General features: G+C 47.1%; 1 protein-coding gene and 1 long non-coding RNA gene across 5 annotated transcripts; one reads left to right on the top strand and one right to left on the bottom strand.

Moving 5' to 3' along the window:
* Positions 1-295: 295 nt before the first annotated feature.
* On the bottom strand, positions 296-23,286 carry Gm33566. 4 transcript variants are annotated; one of them, XR_876893.3, is made up of 7 exons: positions 22,941-23,286; positions 6,920-6,985; positions 6,544-6,674; positions 6,018-6,090; positions 4,730-4,976; positions 2,809-2,994; positions 296-1,928 (listed from the first exon to the last, which is right to left on the bottom strand). It is a non-coding gene; the product is annotated as a predicted gene, 33566 (long non-coding RNA). The 4 variants fall into 4 exon arrangements; XR_876891.3 differs by having other exon boundaries at positions 4,730-4,973; XR_385673.4 differs by lacking the exon at positions 4,730-4,976.
* Cd70 (CD70 antigen) lies at positions 22,311-26,091 on the top strand. Its single transcript, NM_011617.2, has 3 exons — positions 22,311-22,654; positions 23,288-23,321; positions 25,628-26,091. Exons 1-3 carry the CDS (start codon positions 22,487-22,489, stop codon positions 26,011-26,013), a joined length of 588 nt encoding a protein of 195 aa, NP_035747.1. The 5' UTR covers positions 22,311-22,486; the 3' UTR covers positions 26,014-26,091.
* The last annotated feature ends 1,170 nt before the right edge of the window (positions 26,092-27,261 follow it).

The following is a 27,261-nucleotide window of genomic DNA, read 5'->3' as shown; positions in this document are numbered from 1 at the left end:
GGGTGGTTGGCTAGAAGAGAGGTTAAGGCCTTTAAGAACTTTATTAAAAGTAGGTTTTGGAAAAATTAAGGTTACAGCCCATCTATACTATTCCTTGTCATTTGCCCAAAGGATTCATCATTCTTCTCCACAGATACAGGTTCTGCCATGTGCATTGCTCTATTCACCATAGGAAAAAAATGGAAACAACCTAAACATCCTTAAACGGGTGAGTGGATAAGGAAAATATGCTACATATACACTATGAAATAACTATTCATCTACAAAGAAAAATGAAATCATGAACTTGGCAGGTAGTTGGATGGAAATAGAAAATATTATACTAAGTGAAGAAATCCAGAGAAAACATGGGAACCAGGAAAGTCTAGATGGACCATGGCAGGAAAAGTGGGAGCTGCAGAGGTAGAGAGCATTAGGACACTGCTGTGAAGGAGGAATTTGGAAATTGGTACAATACAGAGGGAGGGAGAGGGAAGGGGATTTAAAAATCCACAAAGAGGTGTAATGTTATATGTTTACTTACAACACATATAAAATGTATAGATCTATGAGTATGTGCTTTAAATGGAGTCATGTGACTTGGAGTGTTGGTGCCCCCCCCCCACAAGTGCCATAAATAATTTAACAAAATCCCCAGTGCTAGGCATTAGAAACATCTCTTCAAGTTATTCTTCAGGGGAGCCCAAGAGTTTCCCCAGCAGTTTAGGCTAATGCCAGTGCCCTTAGCTATGTCCTAGAACTTGAACTAGAACACTCTACTGCTGAGATATCACAAGTTTAGGCACAGGATCCCAGACAGAACTGAACTAGAAGCCTCCTTCCTAGTGGCTATGCATATAAACATTCTCTGTTATAAACCTGGGATTTCAATTTATTTGCAAACTTGTAGTGAACTTTTTACCATGTGATAATGCACTCTGAAAGTCATAAAAATGATGAGAACAACGAACAAAGACAGGCCTCCCTCCCTTTTCTTCCTAAGACTTCAACTTTAGAGGCTTGGGATTCCTGCAGAGATAGAACAAAGGCTACTAACAAAAACCTCCCACTGTTTTACTATGAGGTGCTAAACCAGAGACTGCAGCTTCTAGCCCCAGGAACAACTCAGACAGGCAGATCAACTACAGAAGCAAAGTACCCTACACTTACAATGGGTAGACGGTTTATTATTTTATTGTTAGACTTAGGTAATCTAAGACTGTATTAAAAGGTGCTGGGATGCCTCTCGTGGGTTGCATTTCTGCATCCTGAATGATTAACCGCAGAATGGGCTGCCCAGCAGATGGCCTATCCTGAGATAAGATGTCTCCTAGTCATGTGACTATCTTTAAGCTGTTCCTCTAGTGGGTAATTTTATTGTCCTGTTCCTGGACTTTAGGGTCTGCTGCTGGAGCAAATGGTTCATTTTTTTTCTCCACTAGATTCTGAGTGGAGACGAAATGGGATAAAAAGGTCCCTCCATTCTCTAGCCTGGTTGCCATTATTTTGTGGTGTCAATATTTGAAGTGTGCTTCCCCTGTCCAGGTCCAAGTGTGCTGTGTGAGAGATGTGTGCGCTCATGAGAGAGAGGGAGGAGAGCTCTGACAGGCTCAAACATGGAGAACATGGCACCACCATGTCCCCTGTCCTTCCTCCCTACTTTTGTCTCCCTTATTTGGCCATTTCCTCATTCCTGAGACTGACTGCCAAGGCTAAGCCACTAGATTCCCTTATAAATAGACAGAGACAGAGATAAGGAAGATGAGAGTTTTACTCTTAAAGGAGGTCACCTGGTGTTTTCTTTCTGAGCTGTACAGTCGGGGGGTGGGGGGGGAAATGAGTGACAGGGTGACCAAATGATAGCCACACTGTACTCAACCGGGCATTTTCTTCACAGGACACCAGTGGATGTGGCTCAGATCCCTCCTTCTGTCTCAGAAGCTTGGGCCCTGGGGAATGGGAAGATGTTCAGTCCATAAAGAACTTGCCACACAAGCAAGAAAGACCCAGGTTCAACTCCCAGAAACCACAAAAGAAATGGCAGCATATGCCTGTAATTCCAGCACTGGGGAGTCAGAGACAGGAGCACCTCTGGGTCCCAATGGCCACCTCCCTAGTGAATCCATGAGCTCTGAGTTCAGTAAAAGATTGTCTGGGAAAACCTGGTGGTATAAATGTCTTTAATCTCAGCCTAGAAGCAGGTGGATCTCTGAATTCAAGGCCAGCCTTGTCTATATATAACAAGTTCTGGGACAGCCAGTATTAGGGTTTTTAGGCAGAAGGAAGGATACCTTGATGAATTGAAGCAGAGGGACAAAATCACAGCATGCAACAGGCCTCATGCAAGAGTATAGGGCAGGTGGAGGATTATGCAGAGGTTGCCTCTGAGAGAGGGCCAAAGGGGAAACTGAAGGTGGGCTGTGAAGGCAGTGGCTTCTCATAAAGATGTATATATACTTCGTGCACATAGGTAGAATATACGACTTTTGTGGGGCAGTGGACCATGTTAGGAAACTTGATAAGGTAGAGCAGATCAGAGAACCCAGAACTCGGTGTCTCCCTGCTCCCTACTAAGATTCCAGGTCAGGAACACATGCCACACTCCCGACATTGGTCACATAGCCCAGAACAGAGATCTCCACACTAGAGGCCCCGAGGATTTAGCCAATAAGCTTCCCTTTGAAGACACCCCCCCCCCTCTTGCAGAGGTACTTCATGTCTGGTCCACCCCGAGAAGTGAGTACACACCCATTTCCCACAATGAACAGTCAGTAAACAGTATGGATAAACATGGACTGTCTCTCATCAAAAAGTTTTGACTGCTCTTACCTCATGCAGGTGCCTGGCAAGTATCGGGCTATGAGGAAGCCGCGGGACACTGCTCCAGGGGTGGGGGAGCACAGTCTGAGGTCTTGGGGTCAGCCAGAGCTGTCTCGTGGGTCCCTGGGTCTGCAGGAAGGCTCAGGCCATCTGGTTCTCAGGCTCTTGAGCACCAGGTAAGGTTGTGCCCATACCCTGACAATAGGAAAATGAGGAGAGGTAGGTCCCCAAAACTTTGACAAGATCAAGTTAGTGGTCCTGGTGTCCAGGAGAAAGGAGATGGGCCATCCGGATATTGTAATGACTACTCAGGGCTCCCTGTCAGAGATGACAGAGCCCAGGCCAAAGCAGTCCAATCCCCTTCGTTCATTCATTGCCTCAGAAGTCTGCTGGAGGGTGACCTGGGTCTGATGTCCCCGCTCTGTGGGGAAGGGAAGCAGACAGGAGTCAACAGCCAATGTTCCTATTTTTTTTAACTTTTTATTAATTCTTTGTGAATTTCACATCATGCATCCTAATCCCTCTTATCTCCCCCATCCCTTTGTATCTGTCCTCTGCCCTTGCAGCCTCATATGTGTGTGTGTGTGTATACACACATATATATGTGTGTGTGTGTGTGTGTTTGTGTGTGTGTGTATGCTATAGTGTGTCCCACAGTATTCCCTTTTGCCCACACATATTTACTTGCAAATGTTCACTACAGTGAGTCATTGGTCTGGTTCCAAGGCTTCTGCTACACTATCAATACTGTATCCTCACTGGGATTCCTCTCAGATGCTCTGTTGTTGCCCTGTGTCATGGAGATCCTGCAGCTTTGGATCTGCAGGACTGGCCCAGCAGTTCATGGCATAGTTGATGGGGTGGGCCAACTCATAGCCCTGGATCTGAGTCTGAGTGGGAGCTGAGTTGGTCAGCCCTCCAGCTCTCCCACACCCACACCGTGAGTAAGCACGTGTTCTCCAGCACTGCCCCACCTAACCCACCCAATGCTGCCGCCAGCGAGGGGTAGGGCCAGCTCTCCTGCTCTCCTGACCTCTAGCCAGTCCATCCAATACCACATGACCAGGGAAAAGCTCTGCCATGCTGCCCAGGAAAGGAGCAGGGCCTGCTCTCCCAAGTGCTGCAGTAGGTGAGGGGCAGGGCCAGCTCTCCCACTCTCATGACCTCCAGGCCAGCTTTTCTGCCTACCACAAGCATCTCTCCCTCACCCAAGTCACTACATGGCAGTAGTAATAGGGCCAGCTCTAGAGATAGCACACACTTTGGACATGGCCAGAAGAGCCTTCAGGGGTTAGAGAAGGCCAGGACCAGTGACTTTCCTGAACACATTTGAAGCAGTGACTCGGTGTACACTCGCATGCCTTTAATCCCAGCACTTGGGAGGCAGAGGCAGGCGGATTTCTAAGTTCAAGGCCAGCCTGGTCTACAGAGTGAGTTCCAGGACAGCCAGGGCTACACAGAGAAACCTGTCTCGAAGAAAAAAAAAAAAAAAAAAAAAAAAAACCTGAACCAAGATGGAGAGCAGTACAGGAAGATACCCAGCATTGACCTATAGCTGTACATGCACATAACCATTCACCCCAAACACAAGAACACATGCACACATTCGTCTGCACACATACACACATACACAGAACCAAGATGGAGAGCAGTACAGGAAGATACCCAGCATTGACCTATAGCTGTACATGCACATAACCATGCACCCCAAACACAAGAACACATGCACACATTTGTCTGCACACATACACACACATGTATATGCAAATGCATGCATACCAACACACTAAGACTTTCTGGTTGGGTGGGTGGGTAAGTGGTTGGTTAGTTGGTTGGTTGAATGGATGGATGGATGGATGGATGGATGGATGGATGGATGGTTTTACAAGACAGGGTTTCTCTATATAGCCCTGGCTGTCCTGGAACTCACTCTGTAGATTAGGTTGGCCTTGAACTCAGATCCACACTAAGACATTTTTTAATAGAAGCTGGTAAGGGAGGAAGGGAATGCGCTTGGATGTGGCCGGCAGGTGGCGCTGCTGGACGGAGCATTTGCAGAATGCCTGGCTGGGAATGGGGCTTGCTTGCTGCGCTCCCAAAGTTCTCTCTCTTTGGTGTCTGCTGGGAACAGCTCTCCCTGTCACAGACAGAGCTGCTGTAGGCCGTTGAGCTCCCTGCTGGGACAAACAGTGCCGGTTGTTGTCATCTTGTCAACAAAAGGGGACACCTATGAGGGTTGGAAAACCCACACCCTCCCTTGGGCAATGGAAAGAAAAAAACGGCTACAGTCACCCCACTGATTCCAGTGTTCCTGGTTCCACTGCTTATATTAAGGCCATTGCTCTGCCTTCCTGCCATCCCACCTCCCTGCCTCCCCGCTTCCCCTCCCCCACCCCCTCCCCCACCCCCTCCCCCACCCACCCCCCACCCCTAATGACAGGCACCCTGGAGCTGCAAGCCTGAATAAGCTTTCCTCCCTTTGGTTGCGCTTTCTCAGGGACTTTGTCACAGCATCAAGACTCCACCCTCTAAAACCGAGGTCCTCAGCCTATGAGTCTCGGACCTCTTTGGGGGTCGAACAACCCTTTCTCAAGGGTCACATATCAGATATTTATATTATGATTCATCACAGAAGTAGAATTACAGTTATGAAGTAGCAACAAAATAATTTTATGGTTGGAGGGTCACGGCAACACGAGGAGCTATATTAAAGGGTCCTAGCATTAGGAGGGTTGAGGACCACTGCTCGGAACCAACCCATAAATAAGCCTCTCCCTACGCAGCCCTCCTTAAGGATCAGGCCTCAAATGTTCCCCCAAACCTTACGTGTTCTTTCTGGGCCAGCAAGAAAGCACAGCAGGTAAAAACAGCTGCCCACCAAACCTGACAGCCTGAGCTCCATTCGGAGGACCCACTTGGTGGGAGGAGAGAGGCACACACATACTGCTGCTGCACATATGTATTCCCATGCCACACACACCAATACGTAAATGTTTCTTCCAATGGCTGTGAGTTCATTCTCCATATCCCATTTTATCTCCACCAAAAATTAGGCCACAAGTCACTTAATAAGGTACTCTGCTCTTGCAGCTAATCTGGCTGAGTTGTTTTAAGGCTAAAAGCCCACAGCCTCCAGTTAGCATCTCAAAGTGACACAACAGGAGGCTAGAGAAGTTGAAGTATGGGGGGGGGGGGGGGAGAAGGGAAGGGGGACTTACCCCTGTCCTTTGTTCTCAGTACTGGTACAACTCTCAGAGCATGCGTTCACATGGTAAAAAGATCACTGCAGGTCTGCACATAAATTCAGTCATAAATTGAATAAGAGGTTATAACAGAGAATGCACACGTATATATACACTAGGATCTGGCTTAACTTTCACCATTGGTTACTAGCTTGCAGTGTCATGGAAAATTTAAGGCTGTAACTAAGCCATCCTTGAAGTTTTGTTTAGACAAACCCAATCAATACCTTATCTCCTGTTTGTGCACCTAGGGTCCTGTGGTATATATCTTCTTTATAACCTTTAGTGGTTTCTGTAGCCCTAAGTTTTAGAAGTGTGCTGTTATCTCAGAAGCAATTAAGCAGTCCTGTTATAAAAGGGACTCAAACATATCTCTCTCTCTGGGTTGTCATTCTGAACAATGGTACCCTAGCATGCTGGATGTTTCTGGAAAATAAATGTTCTTTGTCTTTGCATGCTATCTGAGTGTGGAATCTTCCTTCAGCAATCTTCGGACCCTTACATCTGTGAGAGCTGAGGGTGGTGACACACATCTGAACTCAGCCCTCAGGACACCCAGGCAGGTTGGTAAGTTCCAGGCATCTGCGCTCCTGAAGGCTTGGTACCCACTGCAGCAGTTTCCATTGTGGGGTCCTGGGAAACAATTGGATGTCACCATTGTCAGTCAGGGCTTAAGGGACTGAGGATGGCCAAAAACTAGGGAGAAGGTACTAGTTAGAATAAATAGGTTATAAAGGGGAGGCACCTTTAAAGTCAACAGTCTGTCCCTTCTGTCTGTCTGCTCCTCTTACCCCTCCCCACCTTACCCCTTCCCACCTCCCCCCAACCCCCCTCACTCTCCCTCCTCCCCTTCCTCACATGCTCCCCACAACACAAACCTCTCTCTCTTTCCTGACAGTCTGCACATGAGCAGTTCTAGCCAGAGGCTTCATCGTCCAGTGAGCCTAAAAGCAACCAAGACCAACTAGCAACCATGGACTGGACCTCAAAACCACAAGCAAAATCATGCCTTCCCTGGTTTTAGGGTATTTTTGCTAAGTCAGTGGAAAGCTGATAAAGTTTGTCAATTGACTTGTCTTCTGATACGGCACTTAAGAAAACTTTAGTAGCATAATCTAAAAAGCAGCTGCTGCTGTCCGCCTCCAGTGTCTCAGCCCATCACTGGGAGCTCACCAGGACTCATGCTGCAGTTGGTCATCTATCTGCAGGCTGCACTATACTTTCTAAAGTGTATTTTATCAAATGTATATTAAACCTCTTTTTTTTTTTTTTTTTTGAGATCTCTATGTATCCCAGGCTGGCCTCAAACTCATAATCCTCCTGTCTCAGCCTTCCAAGATTTAAGATGACAATTAAAAAACAAAAACAAAAACAAAACAAAACAAACAAAACAGTGTGGTCTACCATGCCCAGCAAAATACTTTTTTTTTTTTTCTGAGACAGGCTTTTCTCTGTTGTAGCCTTGGATGTCCTAGAACTTGCTCTGTAGACCAAGTTGGCCTTGAACTCACAGTGATCCATCCTCTTGCTTCTGCCTCCAGAGTTCTGGGATTAAAGGTATGTTCCACCACTGCCTGGAGTTAAATACTTTCTTAAATATATATTTTATGTGTAAGATATAGCCTGCTTCTGTGTGTGTGTGTGTGTGTGTGTGTGTGCAGGTTAGCCCACCTAGCTTGTAAATTTCCAGGGCTTCTCCTGTCTCTACTTCCCATGTCCTCACAGGGACTCTAGGATTACAGATACAAGCAATATACATATCTAGCATATAAGGCCTGGATGTTCAAACTCTCATCTTGATTCTTGCACATAAGCATCTTACCCACTGAGCTGTCCCTCAGCCCATGGCATAGCATTTTGATTGACATGATGAAATTATTATGACCATCAAACAAATTTACACGTCCATCGTTGTGTTGGTCAGCTTTCATTGCTGTCACAAACTACAGAAATCAATGTAAAAAGAAGAAGATTCTCATTCCTGTCTTGGCTTCAGAAGTTTCCATCCTTAATGGACTGACTGGTCAGGTTGCTTTGAGGGCGGTGGAAGGCAGGAACAGGAGGGGAAGCCAATATACTCACTGCATAGCAACCATGAAGGCAGCCTCCTCCAGTATCCTTCAGAGACACACCCTCAGAAACAGGGGGCTACCTGCTAGATACCACCCCCCCCCACATCCCACCTCATCACCACACCCCACTCATTCAAACACACACAACCCCCTACTCCCCACTTCCTTTTTCTTTGTTAATTAAATCTATTCTCCCACAATTCCAATCTGCTTTCTGGTCCACTGATTGCTAGGCAGTCCACCCAACCCCAACAATTAGTGAGTTTTCTCTCTAACTGGGCATAAATGATTCTCTGAGTCTAACCATTTCCCTGGGTGAGGCTTCGATTTTTCCGGAACAGTTTCTCATCCTCTTGGCTTCTCTTGAAAATCCTAGTATCAGGTAAACCGTGTCTGCTCATGCAGACGATAGGTGACGACCCATCGGACAGCTTATGCCTTCTCAGTTCAGTCTCCCTGGGTCTCTGGGACACTTCTGACCCAGGCCTGGGATTCCTCTTCCTCCTGAACCGTGTCCTCATAATCTCCGGACTCTTCATCTAGTTTCTAAACTTATTGAATCTGGCCTCAGTATACAGCCCAACCAATCAGGGAGAACATGAAGAATTTCTCCTTTCTTTATTCCTTTCTTTTTTCACACACACACACACACACACACACTGCATTAATGTCTTGCCTGAAAGTTTGCAACAAGTCAGAGTGAACCCTGTTAGGAGCAGAAACTATAGCACTCACAACATACACACCTGTTCCTGCTGCAGCATCTGCCGACCACACCACAAGTATGTACTGGTCATTTGTCTGCAAATCTAATTCCAAATTCTAGAGTCCAATTCCCCAGCCCTCTGTGTCATCTAAGTGGCTTTGACTCCTACAGTTGACCCACATAGACTGGGCCATTAGCTTTCCGCCAGCCTGCGTTAATGTAAATGCTCTCCCTCTCTCTTACTTAACTTTGTGAACTCAAATTTTACTACAAGTTGGCCTCATTCAATGGCCAGAATTTGGTGCGTTTGATTTCCAAATTCTCACTGCCATGGACAAATGATTCCCAAATATTTTCCATCTAAACTCGCTGTGTTCTGTGCTCCCAAACCCTCTTATTTCTACTTCCCTATGATTAAAAATACTTTTATCTCTGATTTCTTTTCCCTCTGATCTCTAAAAGAAAAAGAAAAAAATATCTTACGATTATGCTGTAGGGGCTGGAAAGATGGTTCAGCAGGTAAGAGCACTGACTGCTCTTCCAGAGGACCTGAGTTCAATTCCCAGCAACCACATGGTGGCTCACAACCATCTGTAATGGAATCCAACGCCCTCTTCTGGTGTGTCTGAAGACAGCAACAGTGTACTCATACATAAAATAAATAAATCTTAAAAAAAAATTATGCTGTAAACTCTTATCTAAGGATTTGTAAGTTTAAAATCTATATAAGCCACGACAAGATTTGGCTTTAAACTTGTAACAAAAGGCATATAATTAAAAATCTATACATGAGCATATATGTGTGATCCAACTCTTGTTTAGGGCATTTGTATGTATGTATGTGTGCATGTAACTCAAATTCAATGCTATATGTTGGATTTAACTCTATATGTATATGTTCATGTAACTTAGATGTAACTGTCATTTAAAGATAGATAGATGGATAGATAGTCACTAGGAAAACAAATATTTTTAAATAGCAACTATGCAGCTCTCCCTCATCTTGGCTGGTGACCTCACAAGGATCAGTGGCCACATGGCTAGCAACCTGCCATGTGACTTTACCATCTAAGATGACCACATGGTAAAAGCTTGTACAACTTCTTAATCCTAATAAACTGTTTATTACTATATCTGCTTTTAGAATAAGAAAGCAACAAGTGAAATATTTTAGACTGGTGTGGAATTTTATGTGATGATATAAATTTAAGGTTATATTTGCTCTAACATATTGAATGTTATTCAACTCTGGCTTAAAATACACTCTACATGATGATGAAAATTTAAGGTTATGAAGATCTATTGAGATTAACAAAAGCTAATTTAAGATGCATGTCTAGATACTTATGTCTTTGCTAATTGCTCAACACCAAGCTGCTAGAAAATGTAGATAAGTAACAACATAGGATTGATAAATAAGGTATTTTTGATAATCAACATCTTAAGTTGCTAAGGTCTAGTCAGGTTCACAGAAATATTTGTCTAGATTCTAGGTCTTTAATCAAGATTTATAAATTATGCTGGGCGTGGTGGTGCATGCTTTTAATCCCAGCATTCAGGAGGCAGAGGCAGGTGGATTTCTGAGTTCAAGGCCAGCCTGGTCTACAAAGTGAGTTCCAGGACAGCCAGGGCTATACAGAGAAACCCTGTCTCAAAAAAAACAACCAAAAAAAATTTATAAATTACTAAGATCTAATGAGGTTGACAGTATAATTTTTTAGCCTCTTCATCTTTTAAGATTTGCCAGTCTCTCTATGGACTGTAACTATGATTAAAAGTTTTGTTTTAATACTAAAAGAACTTCAATTCAAAATCATGATTTTTAAGGTTCATACTTAGCAGGAATGGAACATAAAGTCCTAGTCTTATAAAAACTACTAAATTATTATATACTGTTAAGGATAATTAAAAATTGCAACAGGATAATTAAGAATTGCAAGTTGGTGGTCGATCACCTATAAATAGTCAAACTTTTTAATGTGTTCAGAACTATACTTGTAGTCATGCTAAGAAAGATTGATGCAATTGATTACAAAAAAATAAGCCTTATTTAGCCTCCTGTATACATTTTCAAAGTAACTAGAAACAAGCAAATTTTGTCTATTTGGATACACTTTACACAGAGAGGAGACCCTCAAACACTTCAGCGATCTGCAGAATATCACATTTAAGATGTTTTAGTTTTTAAAAAAGCTTTTCATGATAAAGAGACACATCAACTCCTGACAACACCCCAGTCTCTTCCAAAGAAGATGGGCACAGAAGAACCTCCACCTAGAGTTTGCTTCAAATGTGGCAAAGCGGGCCACTGGGCAGAAACTGCCCTTTTCCTTGACTGTTGACAGCATGCTCTCTCAACTGTGGACAGACAGGACACCAGGAAGCTGATGGTCCCACTTTGCCTAGACAAGATATGACAGTCCCCCAAAACTACTATACAGGAAAGTCTGCCAAATCTTCTTGGTCAGGTGGCTGAAGATGGATGCTCCACCAACCACAGAGGAACTTTGGGTGACTGTCCAGGTAGTGAGGGCTACACAAAGAAACTCTGTCTCAAAACACCAATTTTTTTTTTTAAATTCCATGTATGGACTGTGTTTTAGTCAGGGTTTCTATTCCTGCACAAACATCATGACCAAGAAGCAAGTTGGGGAGGAAAGGGTTTATTCATCCTACAATTCCATACTGCTGTTTATTACCAAGAAAGTCAGGACTGGAACTCAAGCAGGTCAGGAAGCAGGAGCTGATGCAGAGGCCATGGAGGGATGTTCTTTACTGGCTTGCTTCCCCTGGCTTGCTCAGCCTGCTCTCTTATAGAACCAAGACTACCAGCCCAGGGATGGTCCCACCCACAAGGGGCCCTTCCCCCTTGATCACCAATGAGAAACTGCCCCACAGCTGGATCTCGTGGAGGCACCTCCTCAACTGAAGCTCCTTTCTCTGTGATAACTCCAGCTGTGTCAAGTTGACACAAAAGTAGCCCATACAGGCTGTATGCTTGTGTGTGGGTTTGTGCACGTGAGTGCAGTGTCTGAGGGGTCCTGAAGATGACTGTCATTTCTATAGATTTGAAAGCTGCTTGGTATGCATTTCCTGCTTCTTCAGGTGAAATTCATCCTCAGGTCTATGACGGGTTTGAAAACTAGACTAGTGAACGATTTATCAGTTTAACAGCAGCAACCAAGGCTTAAGCTACCTTCTCAGTTCTATTCATGTGTAAAAATCAGGCCTCAGGCCTCACTCTCCGATGACTGCTACCACCAGGTTTAGACACAGTCTACTTTGTTACCAGACTCAGAAAACAGGTTTTATGCCTGCCCAATCCTCTCTCCTCAGCTAGCCTTCCTATTTTCATGCCTTTTATCATCATCACCACTACCACCATCAGCACCACCAACACCACCATCACCACCATCATCATAACTATTATCATCACAATCATCATTGTAGTGGTTTGAATAGGTTATCCCCCTGTAGACCCATGTGTTTGAATGCTTGACCCACACGGAGTAGCACTATTAGGAGATGTAAACTTGTTGGAGGAAGAGTGTCACTGTCGGGGTGGGCTTTGAGGCTCCTAACCCCAAGCTCCACCCAGTGTGAAAATGAATCTCCTTCTGCTGCCTTTGGATCAAGATGCAGAACTCTCAGCTCCTGCTCCAGACCCATGTCTACCTGCATGCTGCCATGTTTCTCACCATGATAATAACGGACTGAACCATTGAAACCGTAAGCAATTAAATGGTTTCCTTTATAAGAGTTGCTTTGGTCATGGTGTCTTTCACAATTAAAAAAAAAAAAAAAACCCTAAGACAGAAGTTGGTACCAGCAACTGGGGGTATTGCTGTGATAGGCCTGACCATGCTTTTGTTTGGTGAAATGTGGATTTTGGGGATTTTGTAAAGCAGTGAAATGCTTTAAGTGGGGATTAACAGGTCATACTAGTAGAAGCATGGAAGACAGTGGGTAGGTGTTTTAAACTGTGTAGCCCTAGCTCGAGAGAGAGGTTTCCAAGGAAAGGAGTTTTAGTATGTGGTCTTGAGACTGTTCCTGTAATATTTTGTTAAAGAATGTGGCTGGTTTTTGCCCTTCTCTGAACAGTCTGCTTAAGGCTAAGGTGAAGAGACTCAGATTACTTGCACTGACAAAGGAAGTCTCAAAAACTCACCACATAGACTTTGTACTCTAGTTTACTCTCATCAAGAGTGTTCTAATCAAGCATAGTAAGCTTAGAAAAGAAAAAAAAAATTTAGATGTATGGATGGTTCACATATTAAAGGGGCACCAGAAAATGCAATGAAGCTAAATTCTATGTTCAAGGATATTAAATGGAATTGAGGGAGTGGTGACCTGGGGGCAAGATCCCACCCAGCTAAGCTTATTATATCTTTGCAGTTAAACATGGGATAGTTATATCACGTTAGGGATTATTAAGTAGGAAAAACAGCTTAAGTCTAGGCATGGTGGACAACACCATTAATTCCAGCACTTAGGAGAGAGGCATGCAGATTTCAGAGTTCAAGGTCAGTTTGTAGAGCAAGTTCTGAGACAGCCAAGATTAGGCAGTGAAGAAGTCAAAAACAGAAAGCAGGTGATAACAGAACCATGGCGGCCATGTTCCAACCTCAACAAGCAGCAGAACTCGACAGCTTCGGACATGTGGCTCTGGCTTTAGAGTCCAGAACAGAAGGGACTACTGGGGCAATTGATGCTGGTTAGCTGGGGCTAAGAAATTAGCAGTGATTAAGAAGAGACCAGCATCACTGAGGTGAAATCTGGGAAGTGTTTTCTGAGAGCACAAAGAAGCTGTGTTCCAGAGATAGCCAAGGTTGTACCTCATGCTGCAACTGGACATAGTAATGTGTAAGAACCGCCCAGGTGGTACTAGTTTTGAAGTCATAAAGGAGTCATAGAGAGCAGATAAGGCTTGGTACTGTGAGAGGCCAGGGAAGGCCATTGGGTGAAGGTTCAGCCTCAGTTGCACCTCATTTGATGGCCCAGAACTGAAGGGGTCATGCAAAGGAGTTGAGGCTTGGCACCATGAAGAGACCCTATGAGAGGCTATTGGTGAAGCCCAGTTGCAGCAGAAGACCCCAGTGTATTGCAGATGCCAGTATCATGGGATGATCACAAGAGCAGCAGCAGCAGTGGAGTGGTCTAGAGTCTAGAGTGCTACAGAAAGTAGAGCTGGAGAAATGACCCAAACCCTTTGGCAGAGCCCAGAAGATCACGTGTAAATCCCAGACATTGGAACAAGAAGCTATAAAGTTAAAGTTGCTGTGGAGACCCCAAGATGTTAAAAATATCAGAACTGTGGGAAAAGCTTCTAACAGGGAGTAGAACCAGCTCAGGATAAAGATGTTTGCTGCAGACAGCAAAGATAAAAGGATTTGGAAATCTGAAGAGCACTTTGACATCAGACATGGAGATGCAGATGATGGAGTTTTCCCAGCTAGCTTTTGGTCTTGCTTTTGTCCAGTATTTCCTCACTATGATGTTTTAGAATGGTAATGTGATGTTGGAAATATGTGATCTGCTTTTTTATTTTGATTTTATAGGGGATTACAGATAAGTAGTTGGATGAATCTTAATAGAGACTTTGAACTTTGGACTTTTAACATTGTTGAGACTGCTATAGATTATGGCAACCTTTGAGGTTGGACTAAATATATTTTCAATTATTACTATGGCTAAGGTGTGGCCCTCATAGACTCACATATTTCAACGAGCAGATGGTGGCAAAAGAATGGTCCACACTCACTCCATCACCATATCCTATCACCATACCCCATTAACACACCCACCCATCACCACACCCACCCACCACCACACCCACATATCACCACTTCTCTTAGTCAAGGTTTCATTGCTAGGAAGAGACACCATGATCAAAAAGCAAGTTGGGGTGCAAAGAGTTTTTTCAGCTTATATTTCCAGATCATTGTTCATCATCAAAGGAAATCAGGACAGGAACCCGGAGGCAGAAGCTGATGCAGAGGCCATGGTAGGTACTGCTCTCTGGCTTACTCCCCATGGCTTGTCCAGCCTGCTTCTTATAGAACCCAAGAGTGCCAGCCCAGGAATGGCCCCAAATGCCCTACAGAAGAATTCATGGAAGCATTTCCTCAACTGAGGGCCCTGTCTCTGAAAACTCTAGCTTGTGTCAGCTGACTCACAAAACCAGTCAGAAGACCACTATTCACCTCAGTCAGCAGCATCACCTTCATCTACCACCCTTACACACCCCTCTTGCATCCATCACCCCCACACACCCCTCTTGCATCCATCACCCCCACACACCCCTCTTGCATCCATCACTCACACACACCCCTCTTGCATCCATCACCCCCACACACCCCTCTTGCATCCATCACCCCCACACACCCCTCTTGCATCCATCACCCCCACACACCCCTCTTGCATCCATCACCCACACACACCCCTCTTGCATCCATCACCCACACACACCCCTCTTGCATCCATCACCCACACACACCCCTCTTGCATCCATCACCCCCACACACCCCTCTTGCATCCGTCACCCCCACACACCCCTCTTGCATCCATCACCCCCACACACCCCTCTTGCATCCATCACCCACACACACCCCTCTTGCATCCATCACCCCCACACACCCCTCTTGCATCCATCACCCACACACACCCCTCTTGCATCCATCACCCCCACACACCCCTCTTGCATCCATCACCCCCACACACCCCTCTTGCATCCATCACCCCCACACACCCCTCTTGCATCCATCACCCACACACACCCCTCTTGCATCCATCACCCACACACACCCCTCTTGCATCCATCACCCACACACACCCCTCTTGCATCCATCACCCACACACACCCCTCTTGCATCCATCACCCACACACACCCCTCTTGCATCCATCACCCACACACACCCCTCTTGCATCCATCACCCACACACACCCCTCTTGCATCCGTCACCCCCACACACCCCTCTTGCATCCGTCACCCCCACACACCCCTCTTGCATCCGTCACCCCCACACACCCCTCTTGCATCCGTCACCCCCACACACCCCTCTTGCATCCATCACCCACACACACCCCTCTTGCATCCATCACTCCCACACACCCCTCTTGCATCCGTCACCCCCACACACCCCTCTTGCATCCATCACTCACACACACCCCTCTTGCATCCATCACCCCCACACACCCCTCTTGCATCCGTCACCCCCACACACCCCTCTTGCATCCATCACCCCCACACACCCCTCTTGCATCCATCACCCCCACACACCCCTCTTGCATCCATCACCCTTACACACCCCTCTTGCATCCATCACCCCCACACACCCCTCTTGCATCCATCACCCCCACACACCCCTCTTGCATCCGTCACCCCCACACACCCCTCTTGCATCCGTCACTCACACACACCCCTCTTGCATCCATCACCCCCACACACCCCTCTTGCATCCATCACTCACACACACCCCTCTTGCATCCGTCACCCCCGCAAGAGGGTGCCTCTTGCATGGCAGACATGAGATGTGTCTATCACACTGTGAAGCCTCCTTATTTTTTATTTCATTAAAATGAAAAATACCTTTCATCTGCAATTTAATTTGCTGGGAATAGATCTGAAGGAAGGACCCTACCTTACACTTGATGGAGAGCCACAGGCCATGCCCACCACAAAGCAGAACCACAAAGCACCTTTATGATTTCAGTTGCTGTTTGAATTTGAATGAGATACTCCACCACTAACCAATGGCAATCCAGCAATTAAATAATGTTTCCATAGGGACAAGAGGTGCCTGGGAGAGGAGCTGAAGACTTGGCTCAGTGCTCAGTGCACTGCCTGTTCTTGCAGAGGACCTGGGTTCAGTTCCCAGCTGACCACCACCCACACTCCAGGCTGAGGGGAGACAACCTCCTCTTCAGGACTCCTCAGACACGGCACTCATGTGCACAAACCCACACATAAGCATACACGCACATGCATGGAATTTTTTTTTTAATTGGTGTTCTGAGACACCGTTTCTCTGTGTAGCCCTGGCTATCCTGGAACTCTACAGACCAGGCTGGCCTTGAGCTCAGAGATCTGCCTGCCTCTGCCTCCAAAATGTTGGGACTAAAGGCATGCATCACCACTGCCTGGATGTAATTAGATTTTTTAAAATAAATAAATAAGTTATAAAGGTAGACTGATAGAAAACAATACAGTCAGCATGGGCCAGCTCACATGGCTGGTACAGAAACCAACAAAATTCTTCTTTGGAGGAAAAGATTATAAGCTAAGCATTCTCACTCATCCACTTTCAAACTCCCGTGGAGACTCAAGAGTCCACACTCATGCAGCACGCAGGACGGTGTGATGTGAGAATCCTGTGTCTAATGTGCAGTCACTTCCTTACTCCCTCAACCATCTGAAGTTCCATCTTGAGAACACAAAATCTTACAAAAAGTTCACAAAAATAAAAGCCTGTATTAAAACAGGTGGACCAAAACAGAAACACTCTACAATGACCTCATAGTTCAATGGCCCCTAGACTCCCAGATATTATAGTGATCACAGGTATGGCTACAGACAACCCCCCATTCATGCTGCAAGGGACCCACCCCCTGAAACTCACCCAAAGGGGAGTGAAGGAAGGGACTGTCTGGAACCAGGAGGGTCTAGGCTAGCTGGGTTTTGCCAACCTAGCTCCATGACCTACCTCAGCATCCACTTCTGCCTCCAAGTTCCTGCCCTGACTTCCTTCCCTCAGCAGTGTGATGGAGAGCGACCTGGGAGTGTAAGGTGAAATAAACCCTTCCTCCCCCAAGGCTACTTTTGGTCGTGGTGTTAATCACGGCAACAGAAACCCTGATATGGCCAAAGTAGACTATGCACAAGCAGGAAGAAGCAACTTGCAGAAGGGACAGGTAAGGAGAAGACTAAGTTACACAAGAGAAACCTTCACTCAGCACTTTCAATATTTTCTAGACACCTAAGTGCATGATGGGAGAGAGAAGTTTCCAGTGGTCCTGAGGAGAAAATAGAAGGCTACTGAGGCTAGACTGATGTCTGTAGGCTTCCTGAAGGAAATGGACTTCTTCCTGTTCCTGTGGTTCCATGAGTCAATCCTCTGAGACCTGCCCCACCCTCTCTACCATCACCCTGTCCTGAGTGAGGCTCAGTAGAGTGTGTGGGGGGAAACCTACAGGTGGGGGAAAGCCCTGCTCTTGGCAAACCTCCACAAAGGTTACATGAGCAACCTTGTGACTTTCCTGCCACTGCCACGGAATTCTTGAGGTGAATTTTTTTTTCCCTTATTCAATTTGAAAGGGATCGACCCAAGATGTAGCAGACCAATCTCCGAGGGCCTCTAAAAGGGGCAGAAAGCTCATTTCCCAGCTAGGAAGCAAGAAAGAAGAGACAGAAGATTCCCCAAGAACTAGAAAGACTGCTGGGCTAGAGAGGAAAGCCCAGCGTATTGTAGTAGGAGTGTTAGGTTAGGACTTAGCACCAACCTTTATATCCAACATGGCCCCAGCCCCTCATTGAGGAATTCTAGCAGGCAGGAAGACTTGGGGGGATGAGGGGGACAGGACAGGACCAATTCACCCCTGACCACACCAGCATCCCTCCCCCAGAGAAATCTAAGCAGGGACTCCACCCCTGAGCCACGCCCCCAAGGCCAGTGGATGAGTGTGGATGAATGGGCAACACTTGCCAACTCTATACTGCTCTAGCTTCCATCCTCACCACTGCAAATAATAATAATAATAATAATAATAATAAACATGATGTAAATCATTGGTACATGGATTCTTTATAAAGTTCAAAGTCCTCCAGCAGTTAATTTCCTAGTGTACTGCATAGTTTTATGTCAATACAAATAGGGTTGGACAAGGCATGACTGCATTTCCTTGATTAATGTTCAATGTAGGAGGGCCCAGCACACAACATTTCCATGGAGATGGTCCTAAGCCCTACAAGAATGTAGGCTGAGCAAGTCAGTAAGCCAGAGATCCCCCTAGGCTCCTGCTTCAGTCCTGCCTTCTCTCGATGATGAGGAACTATAAAGAGGAACAAATCCTTCCCTCTCCAAGGTCACGGTGTTCATCAACAATAAAACCTCTAGCATGAACCACATACATTAGATGCCTCAAAGCCCCCAAAATGGAGCTGAAGAAATGAGTTAGTTATGAGCACCGGCTGGGACTCTCGCTGACTCTGGAGGGCTCCATTTCAGCTAGGCTGATCGATGAGCTGCGGCAATCCTCCTGTCTCTGCTTCTCAGCAGGCTACCATTACAGACAGGCACTGATGAACCCCACTTTCAGGTATCAAACTCAGAGTTCCCATTCTTGCTTGATGGGGCCTGTACCAGTAACTTTAATTTTTTTTCAGACCTTATTTTCAATGATGATTCTTAAACACTTTAACCTTCCTTATAGCCCACCACCCACCAGAGGTAGTGGGAAAGAAAGGATACAGGAGAAGTGGACCTGTTTAGAAAGGTTCTTTGGAGCAACTCCTGCCTGTGTTGTCAGGAAAGAAGTTCACAGGTTAGCAGCCGCAGCTTGATCCACTCACAAACACTTCACGGACACACCAGCAGTCCAGTTTGGTAGAGTCAAGATAGCAAACAGGAATGAATCCGAAGTAGTGGCTCTACCTAGCACTAGGAGAAGCTCTCTCTCAGCTGTGCCTCTTTCAGGGAAGTTAAGAACAATTCATCAGACCCACAGGCGTTGTACAGCTAGCTCCTTAAGCCTAGCTCCGCCTCTGTCACTGTCCATCAAGCACTTTTTTTTTTTTTCATTTTTCGAAACAGGGTTTCTCTGTGTAGCCCTGGCTGTCCTGGAACTCATTTTATAGACCAGGCTGGCCTCGAACTCAGAAATCCGCCTGCCTCTGCCTCCCAAGTGCTGGGTGTAAAGGCATGGGCCACCACGACTGGCTCATCAAGTCCTTTTTATACCCTCCAAACCTCACATGTTCTCCAAGGGTCTTGCCTCAACACTCCGCCAATCAGCATGAGTCCGAGGAAGCTGCAAGAAACTGCAGCACACCACCAGAAGACTTTTGGTGCTCTTTTTCTCTCTATAGAGTCCCTGTGAGACCCCGACTTAGAGCGTTTCTCCCTGGGAGGTAAAGCCCCTGAATGTTCCCCCAAGCCTGTTTTCCCTGATCTCTAAAAATACAGCCAGAAAGAAGCTCTTTGTCCTCTACAGCCAGCAAAAAGCCTTTTTGTTTCTATACCTTATAACCAGAGATACGATAATTGTAATTTTACCAAGGACACCTGGCAGAGAAGAGCTGTAGCCAACTCTCCTCCCAACTCCTCCCAACTCCTCCCAATTCCTCAGCTAGCTGTTAAAAGCCCCCTACGGTTACCACTCAGGGTGGAACTCCCCTGCCCTGCGCAGCGAAGAGGAGTTCGTCCTCAGCTAGCTGATAATAAAACCTCTTGCAGTTTGCATCAGGTGTGGTTTTCTCAAGTCATTGGGGTGCTGGCCAGCTCATCCCGGGACTTGAGCGGAGGCCCAGCTTCAGGGGTCTTACATCCCGACAAAGGCAGCATGTTGTTAGCAAAGATCCTTCATCACGTGTCCTTTCACGTGCTTGCTTTAGTAGAACATGCCCTCTGCTGTGTCTGCTTCAGCTAAACGTTCCTTCAGGAGTCTGCCTTAGTCTATCACCTGTGTCCACTTCAAGAAAACACTCCTTCACTTGTCTGCCCTAGCAAAACACCACCAACACAACTGACTTTCCAAAGAACCCCTAAGTTTCCACTTCAGGGCCTGTATCCACTGAGCCATATCCCCAGCCTACTTCATATTTTTTAAAGGGTTTGTTTTGTTTTAATGTATGTGTGGGGGGGCGATATGTGCACAGGTGCCCATGGAAACCAGAGTTGCCAAATACTCCTAGAACTGGAATTTCAGATCGTTTTAAACCATTTGACATGGGTGCTGGGAAGTGAGCCCTCTCTCTGGGATAGACACACTCAACCTCTGAGATGTCTCTCCAACCCCATGTTAATCTCACTATACCTGAATTGCAGGAGATTAGATCCAGGGGCCACTGACCAACATGTTCTCCCCAAAACAGAATCTGAAGGTGGTGGTGGCCTCTAGCTGGGCCAGCTCAAACCCATTTCAGAGGCAACCTCTCCCTGGTACCCTCTCCTGTAGTAGGCATCTCAACTTCGGAAAAACTTGAGCTTGTAGATGTGTTCCAACATTTCATCAAACAGTCTGGATCCTGGGTAAAATAGACTTCCGTGAAGAACACACAGCACTCTTGGGGTGCCCAGAGAAGATCCAGAAGAGAGGACAGCAGAGACAGGAGAGATACAAGCCCCAGGCCTGCCAGGCTGGGGCAGCTGCTGCCCAGCTCGGCACCTCCTGCCTCAAGTGTTTTCTCGCCTCTGCCAGTTCTAAGTAAACTCTCAGCTGCTCACTCTGCTACCGTATCTCATGTGGCAAAGAGGCTAGAACAAAGTGGAGGCCACCTGAAAGCACCAAGCCTGGTTGTCTGCCTGTTCATTCTTTATTGTCTGACAGCTTCGTATATTTGCAAAAATGAATTGTAGTCATGACCACCCCCTTTCCCCTCTCCAGTCCACTCCCCTCCTTGTCCTGCTGAACATTTTCTTCCAAGCAAGTTCTGCTCCCCACCCCTGTAATCGCCACTGCCTTACAGGCTTTCGAGTCTCTTTCTGTGTGGGCTGCACTGAATCATGGGCAGGAGGCTGGTTTTCTGGGGCAATGGCAACTTACTGGTGGCCACAACACTGAAGAAAGTGACCTTCCTTTCCCAGTGGCCAGAACTGCCCAGAAAGCCTCAGGGAGGGGCAGAATCTCATGGCCCAGCCCCTATCAAGGCCAAACCATTCGGGGACATCTTGTGCCAATTTTCACAGCTGAGTTAAGTGTAGGAGTGCAATGGCTGTGTCCACTTTCAGGTAGGATCATTGTCTCAGTCTCCGGGTGACATGGATGGGGATGGGGGTGGGGATCAGCAGTAGCTAATCAATATGCTAGCTATCATATTGAGACCAAGCCAAGTGTGGTGGCTCACACCAGCAATCTAGTAGTCCTGCAGTCAGAAGGATGTGAGAGGCCAGCCTGGGCTACATGACAAGTTTGACACCTGCCTGAGCTACTTGAGGAGCTGAAGGTCACCATGGACACCGTGGCAAATACTAAGCCAGCCTGGGCTCTACGGTGAGTTCCAATGTGAGCTGTTTATAATGGCCCCCCATGGAAGAGCCTACAATCGTGTCCAAATATTTTGGGAAGCACAAGGGATTCCTGGATGCGGATGCTTCCTGATTTCCTAGCATTCAGCCCAATACTGAACCTCTAATAGATGCTCAGTGAATGGTTTGTCGAATGAATGAATGAATGAATGGGCACCGAGCAGCAGGAGCAGGGGCTGAATGCCCAATCGGAAGCTTAAATATTCTGAAGCAGGGACAGGCCTGCTTCAGTTTGTCTGTGGGATGGCAGAAGGTGCCAAAAGCTCCAGGGGATTTCCCTGCCCTCCGAGAAGAGGCCCAGTTCTTCCCCTGCATCGGACATCCCCGAGGTTCTAAGGGCAGGTCAAGGCAGGCAGAAGCTTCAAAAGCTCGGCTGAGGAGGCTACAGCTTCCCGCTGCCTTCAGGCCGCTGCTTCCGTGCAGGGATGCCGGAGGAAGGTCGCCCTTGCCCCTGGGTTCGCTGGAGCGGGACCGCGTTCCAGCGCCAATGGCCATGGCTGCTGCTGGTGGTGTTTATTACTGTGTTTTGCTGTTGGTTTCATTGTAGCGGACTACTCAGTAAGCAGCAACAGAGGCTGCTGGAGCACCCTGAGGTGAGAGGAGGAGAGAAAGCGCTAAAGCACAAGCAAAGGACGCGAACGGGGCGGGGGGCGGGGTGGGGGGCGCGCAAAATCGGAATGAGATGGATCGTAAAGAGGAAGATGAGACAGAGAGAGGACAGGAGAGGCCGACTATGGAGGCCAGGCCGGTCCCAGCTGCCCAGGAGCAGACGAGGGATCCCGGACTGGGAAAGATGTCACCTTGAGCGGCCGGGAGGATTTGGTTCCCCGACTTTCCCTACCATGCCCGAGATTGACGCACACGTTGTTGGGGGCTTACCTAGCTGGTGCTGAGGGGGTGGAAGAGATTCCCAGCCGCCTGTGGCTGAAAGGCCAGGCACCGCCCACATGCATCTTTGGAGAAGTAGTGGGAAGGGTGGCATGAGCCCCGGGTTCCAGGGAAGACAAACACTTAAATTGTTTGGGCGATCTTGTTACTTTGTGTGAGGCCTGAAACTTCTCGCCGGCCTCTATAAGACTTTACGCAAAGAAAAATCAACGAAAACAATCTCAAATTGGGCCAAAGGGATGCAGGATGGACTGCAGCCTGACAGCACACGGGATCAGAGAGTCCTTCAAGCCCCAGGCTCTAATGTGCTTTCTCTGTTTTCTTGTATTTTCTTCCAGCCGCACACAGCTGAGTTACAGCTGAATCTCACAGGTAAGGCTGGGTGGGAATCCATCCAGTGGGTGGGATGGAGGATGGACGCAGGAAAGAGGGAGGAGGGAGGAAAAGAAGGAAGGAGGGACAGAGGGACTGAGGGAGGGTGGAAGAGCAGGAGGGAGCGAGGGAGGGACATATGAAGGGAATGGTCTGAGTTGGCTTTGCATAAACCCAGCATCCAGGAAGCCCCTGATTTCATCCTCAGCACCACATGAGGCTGTCAGCCCAGCACTAGGGTAACAGAGACAGAAGGTTCAGGCGTTCAAGAGTTCAAACTCATCCTTTGCAACATTGGGAGTTTGAAGCCAACCTGAGTTACTATGAGATGTGGCTCAGTAAGTTGAGCACTGCCCCGAACTCACAAAGCCCTAGCACCTCTTAAACCCAGTGTGGTGGTGCACACCTGTCATCTGAGCACTAGAGATGTGTAAGCAAAAGTACCCGGCATTCATAATCAGAATTCAAGGCCTGCCTGGGCTATAGGAGGCCTTGTCTCAAAAGAAATTGAGAAAGGGAGAAAGAAAGGAGAGAAGGAAGAAAAGAAGGTGCAAGATGCTGGAGTAAAACAGGGGTGTGGTCTCAGGAGCATCCTGCCTTGTTCATCCTCTCCTCCCCTAGTGATCCAGCTGCTCCTATCCCTTTGTTTCCTTAGCCCACCTCTAAAAGAGCAGGCTGCATCTTAGTGAAAAGGGCAATGAGAAGCTGGGGGCCCCCGGCATGGCTCAGGCATGGAGCACCCATGTCAGCGGCAGAGGACTTACAAAATGTATGAGACACTCTGGGTTCCAAGACTCCCACAAGGAAAACACAAATGCTGAAATATAGACAGAGAGTTAAAGCAAGGTGGTACCTTGTCACGCTGGGATTGGATGCCTCCGTCAAAGTGAGACCCTATGGGATATGGTGAGGCACATCTGTCGTTCTAACACTACGGGGCTGAGGCTGAGGCATTGCAAGGTCCAGGTCAGCTCAAGCTACAGCAAGATTTTTGTCTCAACATTTGAAAATAAACTTCTAGTAATAACATTTATTAGTACTTAGATAAGAACCTTGGATCTTGACATTAATAACCAAGTAACCATAACTTTAATAAATGCATCCTGTCTGGGCACACTGGTTATTCTAGTAAGCAGTTAGCAGACTAAGGCAGAATCATGAACTTGCGACTACCCTAGTCTGTATAGCTAGGTCCATCTCAAAATCAATAACTAATTAAACGGATTTTCTCTTTCTGCCTCGGCTATTTGTTGAGGTTCCCTCTGGGTAGCGGCTTTAAGCTGCTCTAATCAGGAATTAAGATATTTGACTCAACCATTCTGTTACATTTTTAATTACTGGAACAAAATAACAGCAAAATAATACACAAACACAACTTAAGAGAGAAGGCATGTGGGCAGGAGGCTGCTACCAATGGTCACTTCACATCCTCAGTCAGAAAGTAGCAAGATGAACGCTAGTGTTCTGCAGGGCAGTGGTGGTGCATGCCTTTAATCCTAGCACTTGGGAGGCAGAGGCAGGTGAATTTCTGTGTTCGAGGCAAGACTGGTCTACAGAGTGAGTTCCAGGACAGCCAGGGCTACACAGAGAAACCCTGTTTAGAAAAGAAAAGAAAAGCAAGGCAAGCAAGCTAGTTTTCAAGCACTTTCTCCTTTGTATTCAGTCCAGGACCCCAGCCTGTGGAATGCCCCCCACCCACAGCCAGGGTGAGTCATCTCACCTCAGTTAATACCATTTATATAACTGGTGAAAGATGAGCTCAGAGATGGTGATTCTAGACTAAGGCAGCTGACAATTTAGTGAGCCATCACAAGGATAGTAACAAGGGATTTTGTAGGTCCCTTCTTCATCCTGGTAGATGGCCTAACGTGTATCCAGCCCATGAGCAATTTTCCCTCACCCAGGAAACCCTTTTGGTCTTCTGAGCCCAGGGTATTGCTGGAGACAGCAAGAGGGTGTGAGACTTGGGCTGGACTCAGAGGCAGCTCCGGGCATCAATCAGATCTGCAGAGTGATACCTGTTGCAAACCTGCACCAGTCTTGAGCTTTCCAGGCACCATGTCCTGTGGCTCTCCCTCTTAGATTGTCTGTCCATCTGACTTCTCATACATGTATAGTTGCATCTCTATGGCATGTCTGTGAGTGTGTGTATGTGTGTGTACACCTCTCATTCTCTCTCCATCTCTACCTAACTTTTTCCATCTCTCGGTCTCTCCCACATCTTGTGTGCCTATCCACCTCCCTCTTTTTTTTTTCTTCTCCCCTGTTTAACTTCGATTCTCATTCCACTTAACTTCTGTCCCCAGTTCCTCGGAAGGACCCCACACTGCGCTGGGGAGCAGGCCCAGCCTTGGGAAGGTCCTTCACACACGGACCAGAGCTGGAGGAGGGCCATCTGCGTATCCATCAAGATGGCCTCTACAGGCTGCATATCCAGGTGACACTGGCCAACTGCTCTTCCCCAGGCAGCACCCTGCAGCACAGGGCCACCCTGGCTGTGGGCATCTGCTCCCCCGCTGCGCACGGCATCAGCTTGCTGCGTGGGCGCTTTGGACAGGACTGTACAGTGGCATTACAGCGCCTGACATACCTGGTCCACGGAGATGTCCTCTGTACCAACCTCACCCTGCCTCTGCTGCCGTCCCGCAACGCTGATGAGACCTTCTTTGGAGTTCAGTGGATATGCCCTTGACCACAACTCCAGGATGACTTGTGAATATTTTTTTTCTTTTCAAGTTCTACGTATTTATAAATGTATATAGTACACATATCCGTTGGCTGATACTTCCTTCCATCTCTCCTTTGCCTCTCCGCACTGATGGGTTTCAGGCCCTTTTTAACATATCAAAGTGGACCTGGCTTCCAGGTTCTCCAAGCATCCCTCAGTTAAGTTATCCCCTGTTACAGAGTACTACTGGCATACCTGACCCTCTACCCTGAACTTTCCAGCCTAGGGTCTGGGCTTACCCTCCCACAGAGGGACACTTCCCTATATAATTCAGATACTGTGCATGCATGTTCTCTCTTCTTCTTCTTCTTCTTCTTCTTCTTCTTCTTCTTCTTCTTCTTCTTCTTCTTCTTCTTCTTCTTCTTCTTCTTCTTCTTCTGCTTCTTCTTCTGCTCCTTCTCCTCCTCCTCCTCCTCCTCTTCCTCCTCCTCCTTCTTCTTCTTCTTTTCCCTCCCTCTCCCACTACTTTTCCTTCTCCCTCTCTCCCCACTCCCTCCCCCTTCTCCTCCCATTTTCCCTCCCTGCATGCACAGCTCTCTCTCAGCCCCCCACCCCCCACCCCCCCTCCCCTTTCTATCTCCCTGTCTGCATGACAATTTCCCTAGCCCCATTCTTTGGCACAGGTGAACCCTCCCAAGAACTGCTCCCAAACAAACCTGCCTTTTTACTCTCAATTTGGCTTGAATTGGCTTATTTTTTTCAGCTGAGAAAACCTATTACAACCCAGCTCCCTCTCAGCACCATGTCCTTTTTAAAATTTTAATTCTGTTCTTAGTAACACTCCTCACGCAGTACTATGGAGGAGGCCTGTGCAGAAGCTATAGGCCTCTAGGTGGGAAGTGAGCACTCTAAGCTTGACCTTCAAAGCTCCCTGTGATAGGTCACAGCTAGGCCCCACCTCCAAAGGGTCCACATGGACCCTAGATTCAAACCTGAACATTCCAATCCTGGTCCCAATAGGCCCATGGGCATCTCACAGTACAAATGTATTTAATTCAAATTCAACACCCTCCACCCCTTAACACCTTCAATGTCTTTCAAAAGACTGAGTTCAGAGGCAGCAGAAACAGCTCAGCAGTTAGAGCACCAGCTGCTCTTGCAGAGGACCTGGGTTTGGTTCCAGCACCTATAGGGCAGCTCACAGCCAGCTCTAACTCCAGCTCCAGGGATCCCACACTCCGTTCTGGCCTCTGTGGGCACAGTGCACACATG

The sequence above is a fragment of the Mus musculus genome, chromosome 17 (assembly GCF_000001635.26).
Source record: "Mus musculus strain C57BL/6J chromosome 17, GRCm38.p6 C57BL/6J".
NCBI classification, from domain to species: Eukaryota; Metazoa; Chordata; class Mammalia; order Rodentia; family Muridae; genus Mus; species Mus musculus.
The sequence above is the reverse complement of the archived record's forward strand: the minus strand, read 5'-3'. Positions and strand labels throughout refer to the sequence as shown.

Coding starts and splice junctions, on each gene's coding strand:
- Cd70 (NM_011617.2), top strand. CDS start 22,487: ATGCCGGAGGAAGGTCGCCCTTGCCCCTGGGTTCGCTGGAGCGGGACC. Junction 22,655..23,287: donor GGCTGCTGGAGCACCCTGAG/GTGAGAGGAGGA, acceptor ATTTTCTTCCAG/CCGCACACAGCTGAGTTACA. Junction 23,322..25,627: donor GTTACAGCTGAATCTCACAG/GTAAGGCTGGGT, acceptor TTCTGTCCCCAG/TTCCTCGGAAGGACCCCACA.